At 45.5% G+C, this 19788-nt stretch overlaps 2 protein-coding genes across 3 annotated transcripts; one reads left to right on the top strand and one right to left on the bottom strand.

Moving 5' to 3' along the window:
- Window positions 1-190: 190 nt before the first annotated feature.
- rfc2 (replication factor C (activator 1) 2) lies at window positions 191-3492 on the top strand. Its single transcript, XM_041946207.1, has 6 exons — window positions 191-455; window positions 1081-1186; window positions 1403-1504; window positions 2035-2293; window positions 2378-2638; window positions 3205-3492. The coding sequence occupies exons 1-6, from the start codon at window positions 221-223 to the stop codon at window positions 3313-3315; spliced, it is 1074 nt and encodes a 357-aa protein (XP_041802141.1). The 5' UTR covers window positions 191-220; the 3' UTR covers window positions 3316-3492.
- A 445-nt stretch (window positions 3493-3937) lies between these two features.
- LOC121612173 (protein NDRG3-like) lies at window positions 3938-19788 on the bottom strand. Of its 2 annotated transcripts, none has more exons than XM_041944877.1 (16): window positions 19658-19788; window positions 17003-17089; window positions 16664-16696; window positions 12743-12848; window positions 12474-12594; window positions 11899-11961; window positions 10928-10988; window positions 10583-10669; window positions 9906-9962; window positions 9708-9811; window positions 9467-9532; window positions 9271-9322; window positions 9125-9172; window positions 8432-8467; window positions 8083-8134; window positions 3938-6093 (listed from the first exon to the last, which is right to left on the bottom strand). In XM_041944877.1, the coding sequence occupies exons 2-16, from the start codon at window positions 17057-17059 to the stop codon at window positions 5915-5917; spliced, it is 1122 nt and encodes a 373-aa protein (XP_041800811.1). In that variant the 5' UTR covers window positions 17060-17089; window positions 19658-19788; the 3' UTR covers window positions 3938-5914. The 2 variants fall into 2 exon arrangements, with proteins under 2 accessions (XP_041800811.1, XP_041800812.1); XM_041944878.1 differs by having other exon boundaries at window positions 17003-17085; window positions 19658-19751.

Here is a 19788-nt window from a genome sequence, read left to right as displayed (position 1 = left end):
GGTGCATTTGTTTTGTTTGTTTACAGCGTCTTTAATTTCAAGTCCTGTGGACGTAAATATCGCGATTTTTTAGCGCTAAACTCTCGGCCAATCAGCGTCATCACCAGTGAATGCTCGGCCAATCAGGCGTCAGTTTGTTATCGTGTGGTTGTCAGGGAGGGAAAAGTTCCGCCTGTGGTTCGCGGGCTGACAGGCAGCAGTGACAGAAACAGTGCTCACCATGGACGTGGAGATGGCGGACGCTGAATGTGAGAAGAAACCGACTGAAAGCGGACATAAGGCGGACACTGAAGCCGCAGAGACTTCGACCAAAAGCTCCGGTAGCACATACGAGCTGCCCTGGGTGGAAAAATACCGTCCGTTGAAGCTGAACGAGATCGTGGGGAACGAGGAGACCGTGAGCCGGCTGGAGGTGTTCGCCAGAGAGGGAAACGTCCCCAACATCATAATCGCAGGTCAGTGTGGACAAACACGGGGGGACAAAGGACCTTAAAGTCAGTCCGCTTTGACACTTATACATCTACTGCGTGGTGCTCAGGGAGGTCCATTAACAGGATGAATGAAAACTGCTTTGTAGCTCTGAGATTTGCAGTTTTCCATTGCTGAAGCAGTTTTGAGATTGAAAAGTCCTGAAAAATGTCAGAAGTAGCTCAAAAACACTCGAAAATGAAGAACTCGATCAGCCATCACTGTCCAGTATTTGCTTCATCATTGCTTTAGACCAGACAGTCAAATGTCAACATGCCTGTTGTTGTGTTTCTGTGTCTCATTAGTCTTTGAGACCGGTTCACAGGCCCCTGATAATAAAGTCTGCATGCATGGAGGGCTTCATCCAGAGGTGTGGGAACACCAACCATGTTATCAGTGCTGCTCCACCTCCTCCCATACAAATACAAACTATTGCTGTTTCCCTGAAAAATGACTGAAACGATGAACGACTGAAACATGAGCGCTTCACTGTCTGTCGATGGACGAATCAGTGAATCATTTCAGCTCTGCAGTTCTTACGTGTACACCAAAACTAGCTTTTTTTATAACAGGAAGCGAGGAAAAGAATCACACCTGTCTCTTGTGATCCAGGTCCTCCAGGCACAGGAAAGACCACCAGCATCTTGTGCCTGGCCCGAGCTCTGCTGGGAGCCTCCCTGAAGGACGCCGTGCTGGAACTCAACGCTTCAAACGAAAGGTGAGGTTCCTACCGGAAATCACTGCGAAGAATCTCAGCCCTGCCAGCCTGACAGAAGGTAGTAAGTGGACCGTGAGCGAAGGTTATTTTGTTAAACTACTTTTTCCAGCGTGGAGAATGAACGTTGACGCTCAAAGATCAACGCGGCGGCTTTGAGTCGTGTCGTGTGTACACGTGCGGGTACGTCGACAGTGACTGTGGCCGTTGTGTCCGCAGGGGAATCGATGTGGTGAGAAACAAGATCAAGATGTTTGCTCAGCAGAAAGTCACGCTGCCCAAAGGACGACACAAGATCATCATCCTGGACGAGGCCGACAGGTGAGACGACAGGTGTATCATCACAGGGACAAACTGTACGATCAAACCGTGCGACACTTCCTGACTTCGCCTGGAACACTTATAACAACATGAAATGATAAAGAAACATCGAGAGAAAAGCTCACAAGTCCTTAACGAACACGTAGACTTTGATTCATTTTAAGGGGCCAGAAATCAGTTTGAGCTTTAAGAAGCTACATCGAGTTTTGAGTTGTGGTCAAATTCAAGTTTTTTTTGTTTCTTTGTATTCTTCTACCTTTATTGAACCAGGAACACCCATCCATATATAGTGATGATTAGGATGTCAGGGGCTTAAAGAAGTTAAATTCTACATAAAACATGTTTTGAATGTGCTGTTTGAATGCCTGATATGATGTTATATCAGCGTTTTTATCAAGTGAAATTTGTCTTTTAATGATTGAAAGTCCAGACTGAGTGGTAGGAAAATTCTCTGAGGACACATGAAGATCTGATCTTGAAGCTGTCTGAAACAGGAAGTTACACCTGTGTCTCCTAATGTCTCCCCGCAGCATGACGGATGGAGCTCAGCAGGCGTTGAGGAGGATCATGGAGATCTACTCGAAGACGACGCGTTTCGCTCTCGCCTGTAACGCCTCGGATAAGATCATCGAGCCGATCCAGTCTCGCTGCGCGGTGCTGCGATACTCCAAACTGACGGACGGGCAGATCCTGGCCCGGCTGCAGGAGGTGGTGGAGATGGAACGTCTGTCGGTATCTGACGACGGGCTGGAGGCCGTCATCTTCACCGCCCAGGGAGACATGAGACAGGTGAGGGGACGGGCGAGACGAGAGCCTGGTGCTCGGCTCGAAGACGCGCGGTTGTCGTGCTGACTTCTGTCTCTGTGTTTCCAGGCGTTGAACAACCTGCAGTCCACCAACTCCGGCTTCGGCTACATCAACAGCGAGAACGTCTTCAAAGTGTGCGACGAGCCCCACCCTCTGCTGGTGAAAAGCATGCTGGGACACTGCGTGGACGGGAACATTGACGAGGCCTATAAGGTGGTGGAGCAGCTGTGGGCGCTGGGCTACTCTCCAGAGGACATCATCGGAAACATCTTCAGGGTCTGCAAGGCTTACCAGATGGCCGAGTACCTGAAACTGGAGTTCATCAAGGTGAGGTAGAGCTCCGCCCCCTGACGCACGCACGCACGCACGCACACACACACACACACACACAGAGGATTTGCTCTTTTTCTGTTTTATAATTATAAACTGATTATTTTGGGGTTTTGGACCATCGGGAACAAAAGCCTTTCCTTGAACTAAATTATTTTAAATTGTAAATTCAAAGATTATTTTGAATGACCTACATTTAGTTTTATTCGTTGTACTATTAACTTACATTTAAGTACTTAACAGGGTCCAACTTCATATAAAATGCAGTGAGACAAAGGATTGGCTGTTAAAGTGCAGAAATGAAAAAGCCTCAACAACAGAGCCGGGCTAGCTATTTCACCCTGGATCCAGTCTTTATGCTAAGCTAGGCTAACAATGTTCAACCCCAGGTCCATCCCCACCACAGACAGTAGACTGGAAACAATCTTATTTCACTCTGAAAGAAAGAGAATTAGGCCCAACGTGTTGAACTTCCTTGAGCCTGTTTTGGGATCATCAGACGACGGTGAAATCCAACAAACCGAACGTCTCACCTGATGTCTTTCTCTGCTTCTGTCCTCCAGGAGATCGGTTACACTCACATGCGGGTGGCCGAAGGCGTCAACTCTCTGCTGCAGATGGCCGGTTTGCTGGGCCGACTGTGCGACAAGACAGCGCCCCCTGCTGCCAGCTGAAGCCACTGTTTAACGCTGAGGTGTCGCACGTCGGCGAACAGCAGCTCTGAACTGATGAGGCTTTTTGATCCAAACACGTGATCAGTGGCCTGTTTTCAACCCGACATCACAGCAGACGCTTTGTGTCTGTCTGTGGAAATGAAATAATGTAAAAAAAAAAAAAAAAAAAACGGACAAAAAAAAGCTTTTCGACAATAAATCACCTTTTCATTGATTAATGTGAACATGTCTTATTTTCTATTCACTGATCATCCAGAAGTGGCACATTTTTAAGTTTCTGAAAGCAAACGTCCCAACTCTTATATTATTGTTGGGTATTTTATTCCATTTTACATTTTATTTGCCTCAATACCTCCTAAAATATTTTAATCCTGGTTGCACCATGTGAAGCACCTTCTAGCTTTGTTTTGTAAATTAAGTTTTTTATTATTTAAGTGAAATTCATCAGGTTTTATTTAGCCGTAGAATGAAAGAACCATTGAGTGCACAGACCGTAAGCCTTTAACAATTGTTTACTTACTGCAGGATATGTGTAACAGAGTATTTTTACACGGTAGTGGTACTTCTTCCACCTCTGCAGAATATTCAGGCCAAAGCAGCTTTTTTTTTTGATAATGAACTTTATTTCATTACAAACCTTGTTTACATTAAAAGTCAGGGAACAACAATCGTCAGAAAACAGAAGCGATGCTTCAGTACAAATGTCAAAGTAATAGTTGTAATAAATATTCAAAACAATAACACGCAGCAGGATTACAGTTAGTATATAGAGAATAACTAAATATTTGAGTTTGTGTGAACCAGAGTTAGTTCAGAAAACTACGGTTTTAGTACAGACCCTCTTTTTTTGTTTTCCAGAGAGGTTTTCAGGACAGCTTTGACTGCCTCTGGCGGCTGCTAACAGATACCAGAAGTCATTTCCTGCTCTGGCAGCTGTTCCTCAGTCCTCCAGCAGGGGCCAGAACCTTTGAACAAACATTATCATTCCAAACAAGCTCAGCATCACCGCCTGAAACTACAGAAACCATCAGCAGGGCGAGCAAGATCACATCGTCACTGTCCAGTGAAAACAACTTACATCCAAATTTAGTGATTTTTTTAACATTTCAGATTAACTGTTGGTTGAGAAAATGATCCCATTCTTCATCCAAATAAACCAATTAAAAAACAATCTGATAATCTGAAAAATGTTTACTCGTTTGGGAGGTACGTGGTTTTCACAGGACAGTGATGATGAATAGACCTCAGAGCAGAAAATGAAGTCAGCTGACGACCCTGCTGGCAGCCTTCAGTCCGGGGACGCCACGTGGAGGAGACTCGGTGTGGCTGTGGGGGTTTCTCTGTTTCTGAGGCAGGTTTACAGCTGAACGACATGTCAGTTATCACAGGACGGATACCACTGTACAGTTCGCATGCCAAGACTCCACATCGAGCATGCTGCGGACGGGCTTCATGAACACAGAGCAGCGCGCCTCCAGTAACTACAGCGCAGTAACAGGAAAGGAGCACCTGAGGTGACGGGTCACTTTCAGGATCTCCAACAAAGGAAGAGGGGGGAGGAGAAATTCACAATCAATTATATTTTCAATCAATGACTGACCGTCCACCGCCTGGAATACCAGAGAAAAATCAGCCAATTAAACACGAGCAGAACCATTTATCATGTTCTCAAAGGCTCACACTCTATCCTCAGTAATGTGTGTGTGCTGGGTGTGATAGACGAAAAGGAAAAGGAGCTGAAAGGAGCCGCAGAACGAAGCCTGTAGTTCTTCTGAGGAACACCAAGAAGGTAGTTTATCAGCTTCAAACAAATGTCTGTAATGTTACGACACCAGGAGCAGCAGGCGGGGCTGATACCCGTTACCTGAGGGCCAGTTTTTAGCTACAGTCTCTGCGTGTGAAGCCACAGGCTGACAGCTGAAGAGATGTTTGAGCTGTTTAAAGGCCAAAATCAGTAGAAGGTTTGTCATCTGAAGCAGAGTGACGGACTGTATTATTCTACACTTTGTTCCACTGTTTTGAACCCTGAGGTTTGGTTTCACTGAGCAGAAGTCAGATTGTTCAGGCTGTACAGTTTCATATTTAACTATTTAATATTTTAATGACTATTTTTAAAACTAACTTAAATTCCTCTGGTTACTCATAAATAGATGTTTTGTCAGGCATTCCAGGGTGGGAGCAGCAGGAAGTGCACCTACACCCTCAGTGAAATATGTCATCTTATGAGCAGGAAGAGAGTTCATCATGTCAGAAACGAGCTTCATAGCAACCAACACCAACACCAACGAGTCAAAACAAAATAATAAGCGTTATAATAAGAAGGGACCAAACTGAGGAGGAGAAACGATGATCTGCTCTGACCTGAACAGCAGAACAGTCCACGGTAGAAATACAACACAACTGTATAGAAATATGAACCAGCTGAACTCTGTGTACAGTTACATCACAGAACCACCTCCAGGGAGGGGGGAGTGAGAGTATGGACCATCATCAGCATCCTACAGAGTACAGGACAGCAAGAGCCAACATGGCTGCTTTCTGACAGCAGTAAAATGTGAAGATATTTAAGTTCTGACAGTCAACTCTACTGTACTCGATGTTAGATGTGACCTTTTTCAGTTTCCATGGTTTGCGCCGCTGTGTGTTCGGGGCTCGTGGAGTTGGCGCCCTCTGGCGGCGGGTTGGTGGTACTGCGGCTCCGGACGCCGTCCGCGGAGCCGACGCTGGAGGCCGAGTGAGTCCTGGAGCGAACCAGCCGGGTCATGCCAGCTGTGGGCACTGGGGGCGACAGAGACATGAACGTGTGGTTAGTCACAGAATCCGTCGCCGTGGAGCTGCCTCGCGTGTCCCGGCTGTCGGACAGCAGGTCACTCACAGATCTCGCTGCCCGACCAGCGCGTGCCGATTTGAATCGTCCACACTGTGACCGAGCGGCTGGATTCAAATCTGATGACGGTGAGTCTGAGGCTCCGTTCACACTGAAGCTCCAGATATTTCCTGTTCAGTGTGAACAGCAGAAAAGCTGCACTGAGTCACATTTTTTATTTTAGCAGGATCAGAAGAACAGAATGCTGCAAGCTGTCGATCTGAAGTGTCAAATGTGAATTGTGAGGAAACGAAGAATAATGAGGAAGCAGCAAACGGAGGTTTGACACTTCAGGATGATCAAAACTGATTTATTTTTTTCACTACAGGAATTCGACCCCCTGTAGCTCAAAATGTAGCCGCTGTTTCCACTCCTCTACTCTCACTGTGTCATCAAAGGAGATGATAGTAAAGTAAGCAAGTTCCAGTACTGTCATACGTTTAAATAAACTCTGCAAGGAGTTAAAAAATGTATGTTTTTGGATATTATATGACCAGATATTTGGTCATATCTGGATTGAGGTTGATCCTGCAGTCTGTTCACCGTCACCTGCTCGTCCTCTGGGGGAGGAAACGGAGCAGCAGGCTAGCTGACGGTCCGCAGCAGAGAGAGAGCGAGACCAGCAGCCGACCTGCCCTGGAGGTCAGCTGGGTCCGGCCTACGGGTTCTTATGACTTCATGCTGCGGGGGGGCTCCAGGTCATGGCGGGGAGGGCTAAAAACAGATCAGATGTGTCCTGTTCATATTACTGAGTTTGATCCGACGGCAGCAGCTGAGTGTGTGTCTGCAGTGTGAACGGAGCTGAGGTGTGGTGGCATGCAGCGCAGCCTGCTGGTCACTGTCACTGCAGGGGGGGAAAAAACACTGATCAGCTGATCGACAGCATGCAGGCACACACACACACACACACACACACACACACACACACACACACACACACACACACACACACACACACACACACACAAAGACAGACAGGCAAGGGGAAGGAGTAACAAAAACATAAAGATGGAAATGGACGTGAAGAGGTGGGTTTAATATTCTGGTTGAGATCCTGATACCTGATTGGCTGCTCAGGTGGTTTAATACAACATGAGGGACTGGAGGAACGAAGACGAAGAGAGAAAGAACGAGAGCAGAAAGGAAGAAGGACAGGTTGAGAAATAACTGTAGTTGTAATAAGACACAGTCTGTGCAAAACACACACACACACACGCACACACACACACACACACACACACACACACACACACACCTGTGTGTGTTGATGAAATCCAGCTGTTTCATACACTCCTATGAATTGTACAACACTGCAAACTGCTACTTACAGTTAGTGAGGCAGGCTGTAGACACACACGCAGACCCAGAACACACACACACACACACACACACACACACACTTTTTGAATGAGCAGCTGCTATAAAAAGGTTCACTTCATGTTTAAGAGTCATAAAAACAAGCAGCACTGTTGTATGTTGTTACTACACTAATTCTTTCTTCTTTCATTTAAATCACTTTTCATGAACACACACACACACACACACACACACACACACACACACACAAACACAAACACAAACACACACACACAAACACACACAAACACACAAAGACCAACAGGAAGTTTGAGACGCACTGGATCAAAATAACAGAACTCAAACTCAGTCTGAGTCACATGTTAGTTAAATAGTTGATAAAAAGGGATTTTAAGAAAGTCCAGCATCTCTTGTCTTGGATTTACATGTGTAAGAAATGTGTATAGAGGCTACAGAGGTGTGTGATCTTACAGTTCAGTTCCCATCGCATGTACAGAAACATTACAACATACTCTGATTACAGGGGTTTGTATGTGTGTGTTTTTTCATTCAAGAAATTATTAAAAAAACAAAAAGATACTCACTGTAACCCATCCCCTGGACAAAATACTTGAAGGCCTCTGCTAGTTTTCCAGGCTGAGGAAAGAACACACACACACACACACACACACACACACACACACTTCAGTTAGACTGATGAAGACTTCTTTGCTTCCCTGCGTTTCACTTTCACAGTGTGGACGTACAGAACACACAGGACAGATTCACCGTCCAAAAATACTCAATGACTGTTGTTCAGTATGCTGACGTGTGATTGGTCGCTGTAGTACGGACAAGTGGAGCAATTACAGCGACTCAAACTCAAAGCAAGTTTGGGCTTGTCACCGAGTTCAAACCTAACCTTTAAGGCCACAGTGTCTGGCTCAAACTCACCTGCACCACCTGAGGAAGTCCTCCACAGTCTGCCATCTAGTGTAGAGACGAAGAATAACAAAACATTTAAAACACAGCACACAACACGAGCCAAACACACATCGCTCCCAAACTCACTGACAAATGAGTCAGATAATCTAAGTCAGGAAGAGACATTCAGTTATTTCTCTCCATCTTCAGGTGTGAGTGATACTGCTGAACTTGGCCAGACTGCCAAACCTTCAGGTCAAGGTAGGACTGTACCATTTTGAAAGGCTCTGCTCAGTTGCTCCCCCCACCGAGGACCTAGTCTGACGTTTACGCATGAGTGTGTTTGTATGAGAAGACAGAAGAGGAGCAGCTGTGCAGAGTGTGGAGAGCCTCGTGGGAATCACAGAGAAATGTTCATTTTAAAATGAAGACTTGAAAAACAAAAAGAAAAGAAAAGGAAGGAGAGCAGCTGGAGTGATCCGTCAGTCAGTGAGGACAGAGGACGTTTGTCTGGTGTTGATGTTCGCAGCGACACAAACTGAAAGGAGCACTAAACTTTATCAGTTCAGTCCAATACGTCAACCCACAGCGTCCTCCAGATTACCACCAACCCACTGACTACACTGAAACACCGAAACAGGACACAAACCGATTTCACCTGAGAGTGAGGTTAAGAGCCAGACAGGTGAGAAGAAAGACGCAGACAGAAAGACAGACAGGTACCTTGAGCAAGGTGGTCTTTGTAGGGTTCAGCCTGGAGTTACACTCCACCTGCAGGGCAGAGGGGAGGGCAGACCACACACACACACTATGTCACTATGTAGTTAAAACAATGTGACTGTTGTCATGGAAACAGGGCAGACACTCACCACGACATCAACAGCAGGTGATGTGTCTCCAACCACCAGCAGAGCAGGACACCTGACACACACACACACGCACGCACGCACGCGTACACGCACACGCACACACGCACACAGAGTCAGAGTCAGACAAGATGCAACAGGATGTGTCGGTAGAAATTTTTACTAGTTAAATCAATGAAAGATCAAGAACAAATGATACCTGAGTGTGGTGACTGTGTTTTCATTCAGACCGGGGACGGGCCGCTCCATCTGCAACTCAGTACGACTAACACACACACACACACACACACACACACATACACACACACCACAGTTCTACTTAGGTTGAAAAATGTTGTTTCCTGTCTCTGCCTTTGTCCAATCCTACGTAACTCTTAATAACATGAGTGTTACATGTGGAGAACAGCCACATGAACCCAGTGAAGACACCTGTGTCCTACCTGTCGTAGCTGCTGTAGAACATGGCCAAGTTATCCTGTGGAATATCCTGAGAGATGTGGAGTCGGTACGTCTGGATGATCTCCGTATTCTCTGTTAGCTCATCCTGACACACACACACACACACACACACACAGTCAGCGGTTCAGTGGAGACTCACTGCTGGTTGCTATAAAGCTCTGCTTCCTGTTTGTGCTCACAGTGCTGAAGTGGTGTCCCATGATCATGTCGACCAGGTTGCTCGTCCAGCCGCTCAGCTGCAGGAAACAAAAACATCTCATTTTAATGTCATATCTCTGTACGTGTTTGACAACACACAACTTCAGCTACTTTCAGTTTCCACATGGCAACAGACACTTGAACTAAACCTGACTCCAGCCGACAGATCGACTATTTCAACTGACATTTCATCTGCTCTCACTACCTACATACTGACTACTACTCAACTTTTTACAGCGTGCAGCTTTGAAGTGTCAACATTCACTTCAACCTCTTCAAATGAAGTTCAACTACTTTCGTCTGTTACACTTAAACTGGAAGTTGAACTGCTATCAGCATTTAAAAGTCAACTGACATGTCAGCTGAATTCACGACTGAGGGTCTGTGCAAGCTCCAAACACTGATCACAGCTACAGTCACGGTTAGAAGCCCTGGAAAAACCTGGAAACCTGGTAAGTGGACCTTGAGTTTATTAAGTTCAAGGTCAATAATGAACCTGGATCTTCAAAGGAAACAAAACAATTGTTTTTTTCCAAAATCCCTTCAATACATTTGAATGTAGCAATGTTTCCATTGTGTTAAGCTGTGTAAGTGTGTGTGTGTGTGTGTGTGTGTGTGTGTGTGTGTGTGTGTGTGTGAGGGACAGAGAGAGTGAGACCTTAGAGGCAGCCCAGTCCATCCAGCCCTTGGCACAGGGATCAATGTTGATGAGAACTAAGCCCTCCACCAGACTGGGCTCATTCAGCTGAAACACAACAGCAAGCATCATCATCATCATCATCATCATCATCATCATCGCAATCGTCATCATCATCATCGACATTCAGCCAGCAGCAGGATGAAGTGATGTGACAGAGAGTAGAGGTTGAGGTATAGTTCTCTGTCTTATGTCAGATGGAGATCGAGGATTCGAGCGAGCAACCGCAGTCGACCATGTGACCTCTGACTGAGTTTCTACACTTTAACTGATCTGTTGGTAAATCAGTGAAGAGGAGGCACTCACAGCCAGTTTGGTAAGGATGTAGGCTCCAGCTCCAACGCCGATACCGATCACACTCTTCACCCTGATGGCAGCAAATACACACACACACACACACACACACACACACAGACACACACACAGACACACAAACATCGGGGTGGATTAGATCCCCTGTGTGTGTGGAAGTTCTACTAATACCAGGTTCAGACTACATGATCTTTCTGTCCTTGACGATGGTCGCCATGTCAGATCTAACGATCACAGTGTCTGAAACTCTCGCCGTGTCTTAGTCTGGTGACTGGCAAGACCACACGTATGACCCCGACCAATCACAGCACGTCTTATTCCACGATAAGAGTTCAGAGGTCACTGGGGAGGTGGGTGAAGCAGCTGTCAATCAAACTGACAGAACTGTTGTGTGTGATGGCAGTCTTGTGTAACGAAAGAAAAAAAAACAGAAGTCGATGTAAACTTCTGTCGTTACTTATACATCCACTGAGAAGCATCTGGAGAACATTCAGACAGATACGAGTTCAGATACAGTTATCATCATCGTCATCAAAGAGGCTACTTTAACGTTAGCAGCTAGCTAACCATCTGCTGCTGGAGTAATGATGAGCACGTTCCTGCAGGGAGGACCGGGGATAATGTTCTGACGGCACAGCGACTCGCCGAGCTTCAGCTGTCCCACCTGACAGCAGCAACCTCAGCATCCCTCCTCCTCCTCCTCCTCCTCCTCCTTGCTCTTTGCCATGGTTACCTGACTGCGCTTTGGAGAGAGCACCTGATTGGTCAACGGTCAGGAACATGTTGTGGCGTGTGAAGACGAAAAAAAAAAACCTGACATGCTAGACTTTTCATGGGGGTGTCGCGGGGCGTCCTGATTGTAATCGACGCTGGTAATTCGTCAGCCACAACAAAATCCTCTGAAAATCATGTCGTCTGATCCTGGAATAAAACAGCATCAAGTGCAAAGAAGACGGCAGACTTACTGAAGCTGTGTCAGGACAGACGGCAGCATCTCAGCCAGCTCATCCATGGTGGGGTACTGGTACCTACACACGCACACGCACACGCACACGCACGCACGCACGCACGCACGCACACGCACACACACACACACACACACACACACACACACACACACACACATACATTATTATTGTTTTAGTCCAGCATCACTGTTTTCTAAAACATTTTAATATTAACTATAATACATTTAATATAAAAGGCAAAGCTTCACCACAGTGAGTTCTCTGTTCTACTCACTGACCCACAGACCTGAAAGTCACTGATTGTTTGTTTCATTCACACAGGAGAGTCAGTCACCCCCTGAGGTTTTCATTTTCCATCCTCTCATCAGGTCGTTGTGCCAGCAGTTGTTTTGTTGGTCAGATGGGACTTAAGGGAAGATTTTATTTTCAAGTCTGTTTTCTGTCTGAAATACGAGCTGCTCTGTTGCAGATACACAGCAGGTATTTAACGGTGAGCTCTGCTTTTGAATTAACGTATACATACAGCTCATTTAAAGCGTGTGTGTGTGTGCGTGTGTGTGTGTGTGTGTTACCCAGTGGGGAATACTGGAGCATTCTCCTGCTGTCCTGGAGCATCAACATGCAGGACTGAGAAATGCTGCGTCACTTCCTGCATGTCCTCATAGTTAAACAGGCTGTTAAAACAAGACTTATCTACACACACACACACAGGCACGCACGCACACACACACACACGCACGCACGCACACACACGCACACACACAAAGAATTGATGTGTTAAATCCTTGTATGCTTTTGTACTGCACGATGACTGTAAACATGTGTGCGCACAATTACTCACGGTTGAGTCCGATGTCATGGTAGGTGAGGATTGTGGGTCGGTTGCCCTTAGCAACCCCCCTCATAGTAACGTGCAGCACGCCATGGGCTGTCTCCACATCATGTTCCTGAGCAACACAACAAACAACAGACAGACGTCATCCTGTGAGCACAGGAGCCTCAGTTAGCGTTCTGGAGGAGCGGGGGGCGGGCACCAGCGAGGTCTCTCCAATCCCAACTTCCATTTTAACTCGAGTAAAGACAACAGAAACACGTCATCCTGGTATCACAAAGACGGTCTTTGAAACACAACAAAAACACCTGCCAGGTCGAAGCTGTTCACTGAAAAACTGCTTAATGTATTTATAATTTTTTTTTTTATAGTTCTTTTGTGGCAATATATTTTTTATAGTTGTTTTGTATAAAATGTACATATATATAGCCAACTTTTATTTTATATTCTTTATTCTGTTGTTATTCCAACTCCTATTGCCTGCTGCCTATAACACCCGAATTTCCCCAGCAGGGTATTAATAAAGTTTTATCTTATCAAACATGAAGAGATGGTTCAGCTGTGCAGAGATGTGGAGAAGACATGACTTCATGTCAAACAGCAGAGTGTTCTGGTACTGTCACAAACATGGATAAACGGCTGCAAAGGGCTCACGTGTTGTCCACTAATCTCATTAATGAACTCACCATGGAAACAGACAGATTCTATTAATGGAGCACGCGCACACACACACACACAGTATTGGTTTTTAATGAAGTGCACAAGTTTTGCAGAACTGCAGAATGTCAGATCATTTATGAGTGATGTTCAAAGCAAAGGACCTCATATTTACATGAGGTTGCTTTTTGAAGGAGAGTCCCAGATGAGCTGCACAGATCTGAGGATGCTGACACATTTTCATCCCTGTCTCTGTAAAATGTTCCTGGCGGTCTGCAACAAGGCAAAAACTAAAAACTGGACCCTCACAGACTCAAACAATCGATGACATCATTTCATTACTGATTAAGACAGTAGGAAGTTCACATCCACTTCGTTTCTGTGCTGTTGAACATGTCTTTAAATTGCTAAAAATGGAAAACGACAATAATCCTTTTCACCATTTTAATCTAAACTAAATGCATCTCATCTGTCGTGTTGTGATCTACTTCTGTCTTTCCTGTTTTGGGGTTAGGATGCTGATTATCCCACTCTGCTCTTTATGTCTTTCTCTGAACAACTAAATGCATGTGTGTTAATGGAAGGTGTGACTGATGGTTGTCACTCCATCATGCAGCTGAAACAGAACGCATACAGGCGGGCGAGTAAAACAGTTCACCGCCTGCCAGCTAACAGCAAGACGAGCAGGCTGGCTAGCTAACTGGCTAAAAGGCTGACTCCTGTAAGCTAGTAGCTGGCAAAGCACGACTGAGGAGTGCTGGCTAATAATGGCTAACTAGCTAACTCACCACCCCGTCTCCTAAAGAACAGGAGATCTGGTGCAAATCCAGAGAGTCAGACATCCTGACAGAGGAGGAGGAGGACGAGGGAAGGTTTTAGAGAGGGAAGGAAAAGACAGAAGGATTCATAAACAGAGAGCAGGAAAGAGATAAAAAGAAGAGAGAGGTCAGTAGAGACAGAGACAGCAGTGCTGTTGTCCGTTAGCCTTCTGCCAAGTAAAGGAAACAAGGCCTGGTGTGATCAGATCAAGGGGACTAATCTCTGCAGTGATTGGCTGAGAGCAGTAAGATCTTAAGGTCTGAACAGCTAACCACTTGCTGCTCTTCATCCATCCTTCACTGGTTGTTTCATGTCTTCTCTCCAACTCCCTTTTATTTGGCCCCCACTTCTTCCTCTCCTCTCCTGCTCTGTTCTCATCCTCCTGTCCTTCATCTTCCTCTCCTCAGCTCGTTCCACCCCGCAGGGAAATCACATGTCACGATCAATTACAGAAAATTATAAAAGACGAACTGCAGATTACAGCTGAGTCACTTGAGACTTGCGCGCGGCTTTTAATTAAATGTTTTTCTGCTGCACTGCTCAGACTGCGTGATGGAAATGTTCTAACAGAGTGGTGAAAGTTTACAGCACTGAGATCAGCCCCCACGTGTAGAGTAGCCACACAGAGAGGCAGAGCTGTAACTCTGTGCTCTAATTTAAAATCACTCTCTGATCAGAGGCATCGATGCAAACTGACCTGCTGCGCTGACGTCAGTCCGATGAGTCCTGCTGATCCATGTCTGTGTGTGGAGCTGACGTTATCCAGTTAAATTTTCCACATTACTCATCTCCTGCTAAATTTGATTGTTTGAGCCGTTTGTCTTTACATTTCCTAACTTGTAAAAAAAAAACTTTTTTCAGCCTTTGTGATGAGCTGCTCCACAGAGAATCAAACACGCAATGTGACAATCAATCAGTGATTATCACGTCTAACAGATTCTGATGCCACTCGTCTCATCGGTCAGTCAGCAGTAGAGGAAGTACTCAGATCTTCTGTCTTCAATGCTACAGCTGTGAAAAGGTGGAACTAACCAGAATTACTTTAGATACTGCAGGTAGACAGTGAATGTCCCACTGGTGATCAATAAAGGTTTATTGATAGAACATCACAATTTATTTGTGGCTCATGTTTTGTATTAATGAGCAGAATCTGCAGGAAAACTAGGAAGTCAGGTGATCAAATACATGTAGTGGAAATAAACGTACAGTACTTGCCTCTGAATTGTACTGGAGTAGGAGTATAATGTAGCAAAAAAATGGAATTACCTCAAAGTACCTCAGAATTTGACTTCAGTACAGTACTCGAGTAAATGTACTTAGTTACTTTCCACCACCTGTTTAACCACAGGATGACGGTGTATATGGCTTGTTAATGCTATCAGACACGACTGAAGCAGCTCCTGCACAGAGGAACCAGCAGCAGCGGTATTCTAGCTTTCAGCCCACTGTTTTGCTGTTACGAGATAAATAGGTCAACAGTTAACACTACTGTTAGCATCATGACATGAAAACATTTGTATCAGATTCACATTTATACTAATATTATCAAACTTACACGATATGGCGCACCTCTAGTGTCTGTATTTAAAGGATAACTTTCGTTTTTTTTTACAACCTGGACCTTATTTGTAGCATTAAATACGACCATTTACTCCCCCAGACAACTTTGGTGGCATTTGGAGTCGTTTTGAAGAAATTAGCCCCAGAGGAGCGGCGCGTATATCCGTATAATGCGAGTACTCGGGGCATCCATGTGCAGCCTCTATATAACGCATAATCTGCAGAAACTCGTTCATATTCAATATTTAGTTCTGATATGCTGGTGCTATTCCCCTCTGAGCCGGCGGCCGGCTAGTTTAGCTGTAGTTTGGCACAGCTATGGTTCATTATTGCGTATTCGTAGCCGACCGCCGCAGAGTCAGCCGTGTTGTGGCCGGCTGCTCGCAGCGCGCGGCGTTCGGTAATGACATCATCCACGTCAGAGGTAGTTGCCTAGAGACACTGGATGTTGATAACATGCCACCACGGGCTCAGAGGGGAATAGCACCAGCATATCAGAACAAAATATTGGAATATGAACGAGTTTCTGCAGATTATGTGTTATATAGAGGCTGCGCATGGATGCCCCGAGTACTCGCATTATACGGATATACGCGCCGCTCCTCTGGGGCTAATTTCTTCAAAACGACTCCAAATGCCACCAAAGTTGTCTGGGTGAGTAAATGGTCGTATTTAAGGCTACAAATAAGGTCCAGGTTGTAAAAAATGAAAGTTATCCTTTAACTTCCCTGCCCCTCTCTGAAACACAGACTCACTTAAATTATCACTAATGTATGTTTACTATTCCAATAAACACGATATTGAAATATGAAACTGATCTCATCAAAATACAGTCGACATCTCTAATGAAAAGTCTTTTTCCGATGTGGTCCGATGTGTTGGTTCTGAACTCACCTGACAGTCAAAGTCCTGGAGATTTCTCCCACTCTGAAGAGACAGAGACACATTCTGTTGTCATCATCGTTCTGAAACTAGTTTATCCACAAATCAAAGTGTCTGGATGTGAAAGTCATTTAATCAGAAGATATTTTTACGGAGTATTCCTTGATTAATGTGTCGTCATCAGATATATTGAAAAACAGCTGCTGTACTTTGACCACATCTGTAAAGATAAAGTTTGTGAAATCGGCCGTTCAGGCTGCAGGCGGCACGTGGTTGTAAATCCTGGACATCCAGCTTTCTCAGCAGCATGTGAGTGCAGGCCATGACCCCAGCTAACCCCCACAAGCTCACCTGTCCCGTCAGGAGTGGTTTAATCTCAGTCAGCTGGACGTCGTGAAGCTCCTCCATCGCTCAATCAACCTGACAGGACACGCCTTGCTGACAGCAGACAGATTAAAAAAGACACAAACACGGAGACAGACGCAGACTGAATTAGACAGAGCTATTGAGGTAACTGTCTACCTGTCTGGGATTTGGGTCTGCTAACGTGATGGTACATTTTACATGTTTTCTGTTCCTGGTCTGAAAGCCTTCATCACAATCAACGATACAGTTTTGTCAAGTTCAGAGACTGTTGAAGATGTAGATCAGAAATCAATTAAATATTTCTGACGTTATTGACAGTAGCTCCCTTTCAGACCCATGCTGATCTAAGTAATTACATTATTGGAAATTTAAACTTTAGATTACCCCCCTACCCGAACCAGGGTTTGTATTCCCACCCCGCTTTTATTGGTGCAGTTGATGAGAGGCAGGGGTAGATGACGGTAGTGTGGCAATCGGCAGTTACATGTGGCATCTAGTCCTGTGGTAGCATTGTAGCAGCTAACAATAGCTAAAGCGGTGGTAGTATGATAGTATCTTAGCAGTTAGTATTGGCATCTAGCAGTTAACATTAACAGTATAGGTGAATCTAGCTGTATTGTCTTCTTCTCTTCTTCTTAGCAGGTAGCGGTTAGCATTTAGCATTAGCATTAGCTAAATGGTAGCATCGGTACTGGCCACTACCTGGACAGGCCTGGGTCAGTTGAACGTGGCAGTGCTGTTTGGATTGTGTAGGAGCAGTGTGAACTGGCACTAGCGGGGGTGACTCTGGGACAGAGTTCACCACCTAGCCTCCTGGAGGTGTAGTGGGACTAAGTAGGCGAAACACTGTTGAAGGGAGGTTTCCACCTGATGACCCCCAGAGACGTGTTAGGAATCACTGCTCTTTGGCAGGTATAGAGGCAGATTAGAGCTCCAAGGTTCTTCACTGAGAATGAATCCTCTGTTTGAGCACAAGGATCTTGTGTTTAAATTAACTAGAGAAGCATTCAGGAACATCAATTGTTCTGTTTTTTTCGATTCGGCATTTAAAGACTTTGTGATACCTGACAACTTCCTGGTCACAACAACATGAGTGTTTTCACTCAAAAATAAAATATTTGCTTTTATTGCCACCTGTCTCTCTGTCTCTTTCTCTGTCTCTCTCTCTCTGTCTCTCTCTCTGGGTGTCTACCTGTGTGGTCTGTCAAACTGTGTTATCCAACATGTGAATCTAATGGAAACAGGCAGTGATCTCTCTGGCAGGAAGCCATCCAGCTACGTGTGTGTGTGTGTGTGTGTGTGTGTGTGGGCAGACAGGTTGGGTAACAGTGTTTCAGCAGAGTGGTTTGGATGGATGCTGAGCTTCCTGTGGGCTATCTGGCTCTGACCCAAACAGATAACTAACTAACTAACTGACTGCGAAGCTACAGCAGCCGGTCAGATCGGAGCACACACACTTGCATTTCATCATTCTGAAATTGAACTTTCGCTGTTGTCATCCGTTACTGGAGGTAACTGAAGAAGCTAAATCTATCAGAAAGTTAAATACATTGCACAGCCAGAAACCAAAGTAGTTTATCTGCAACTGTTGAGGCATAGAAATGAGCGTGTGAGCTGTGAAGTGAAAGACACAGCGTGCACACACAAACCTGGACGCTGCTACGATCATGAGTATAAAATCAGATCTCACAATGTTCCATGTAAACATCAAATCCTGGATGTATCAAGACTCAAAAGATCCCAGCGTGTTGCTAGAATATTTATCCGGGTTTCCAAAACAAGGGCGTCAGACGTGTAACACATAACCTGAACGCTCCAAAAACCTGATAATTGGGATGGAAGTGTTCATGTGAACATGCTCGACGACACACCTGCGTGCAGATGATTAGACACCTGGATAATGTTCCGTGTAAACCTCACGAGACGAATATGATCCAGATCAAAAAAAGACACCAACGCAGGCTCATGATACCATTTCAGTGGAGGAAAATGATAAACAGGCCGATTTCTGAAGACGTCACTTTGCTCTCTGCTGGCTCGTTGTTGAATGAGACGTTTGGGGGAATTTTCATAACCAGTAAATCTAACTGACAATAACTAATTGACAAAAATATCGACTAATTCATGGCCATGTTTCATGTTTCCATGTTGAACTGATTGTACCGATGCTCGTCTCTGCTGTCCGCCCACACACACACACACACACACACACACACACACACACACACACACACAGCCAGGACCCAGGAATCTCCGCAGATGAGCTAGCGGTTAGCTTACATTGACTTAAACGCTGCCTAATTAATGAGCCTGGATGCTAATGGGGGCTTCAGACGGACAGCTTGGGCTTAGCAACTGTTACTATGGGAGGCGTCTCACCTCGTTGGAGACACACACACACACACACACACCTGTAACCAAACACACCACCGCCATAGAAGTCAGTCTCACGAGGAGGCGACAATAACCTTGTTTTCTGGGCTAACGTGATTCACTCACTAGTTAGCTTTAACACGACAATAGCATAATAGCACACTTGGTCGTTAGCTGGCTAATTGGCTAACTAGCCGTTACTAGGTTAGTGGCCGTTACCACAGCTACTGAAGTGAACGTTACTCGCTGTTACCTAACGTTACTCACCGACAGCCGTTAGCTCCAGAAGCGATTCGAGCTGCCGGTTTGATCCCCCTGGTTAGCTGGTTCGCGCGGTAACGCGGACTGTTGGCGGTCGGAGTGGAGCTGGTCGCGAGGCTGCTGTCAGACTGAACTCA

Source organism: Chelmon rostratus, chromosome 10, assembly GCF_017976325.1.
Source record: "Chelmon rostratus isolate fCheRos1 chromosome 10, fCheRos1.pri, whole genome shotgun sequence".
In the NCBI taxonomy this organism is placed as follows: domain Eukaryota; kingdom Metazoa; phylum Chordata; class Actinopteri; order Chaetodontiformes; family Chaetodontidae; genus Chelmon; species Chelmon rostratus.
The sequence above is the reverse complement of the archived record's forward strand: the minus strand, read 5'-3'. Positions and strand labels throughout refer to the sequence as shown.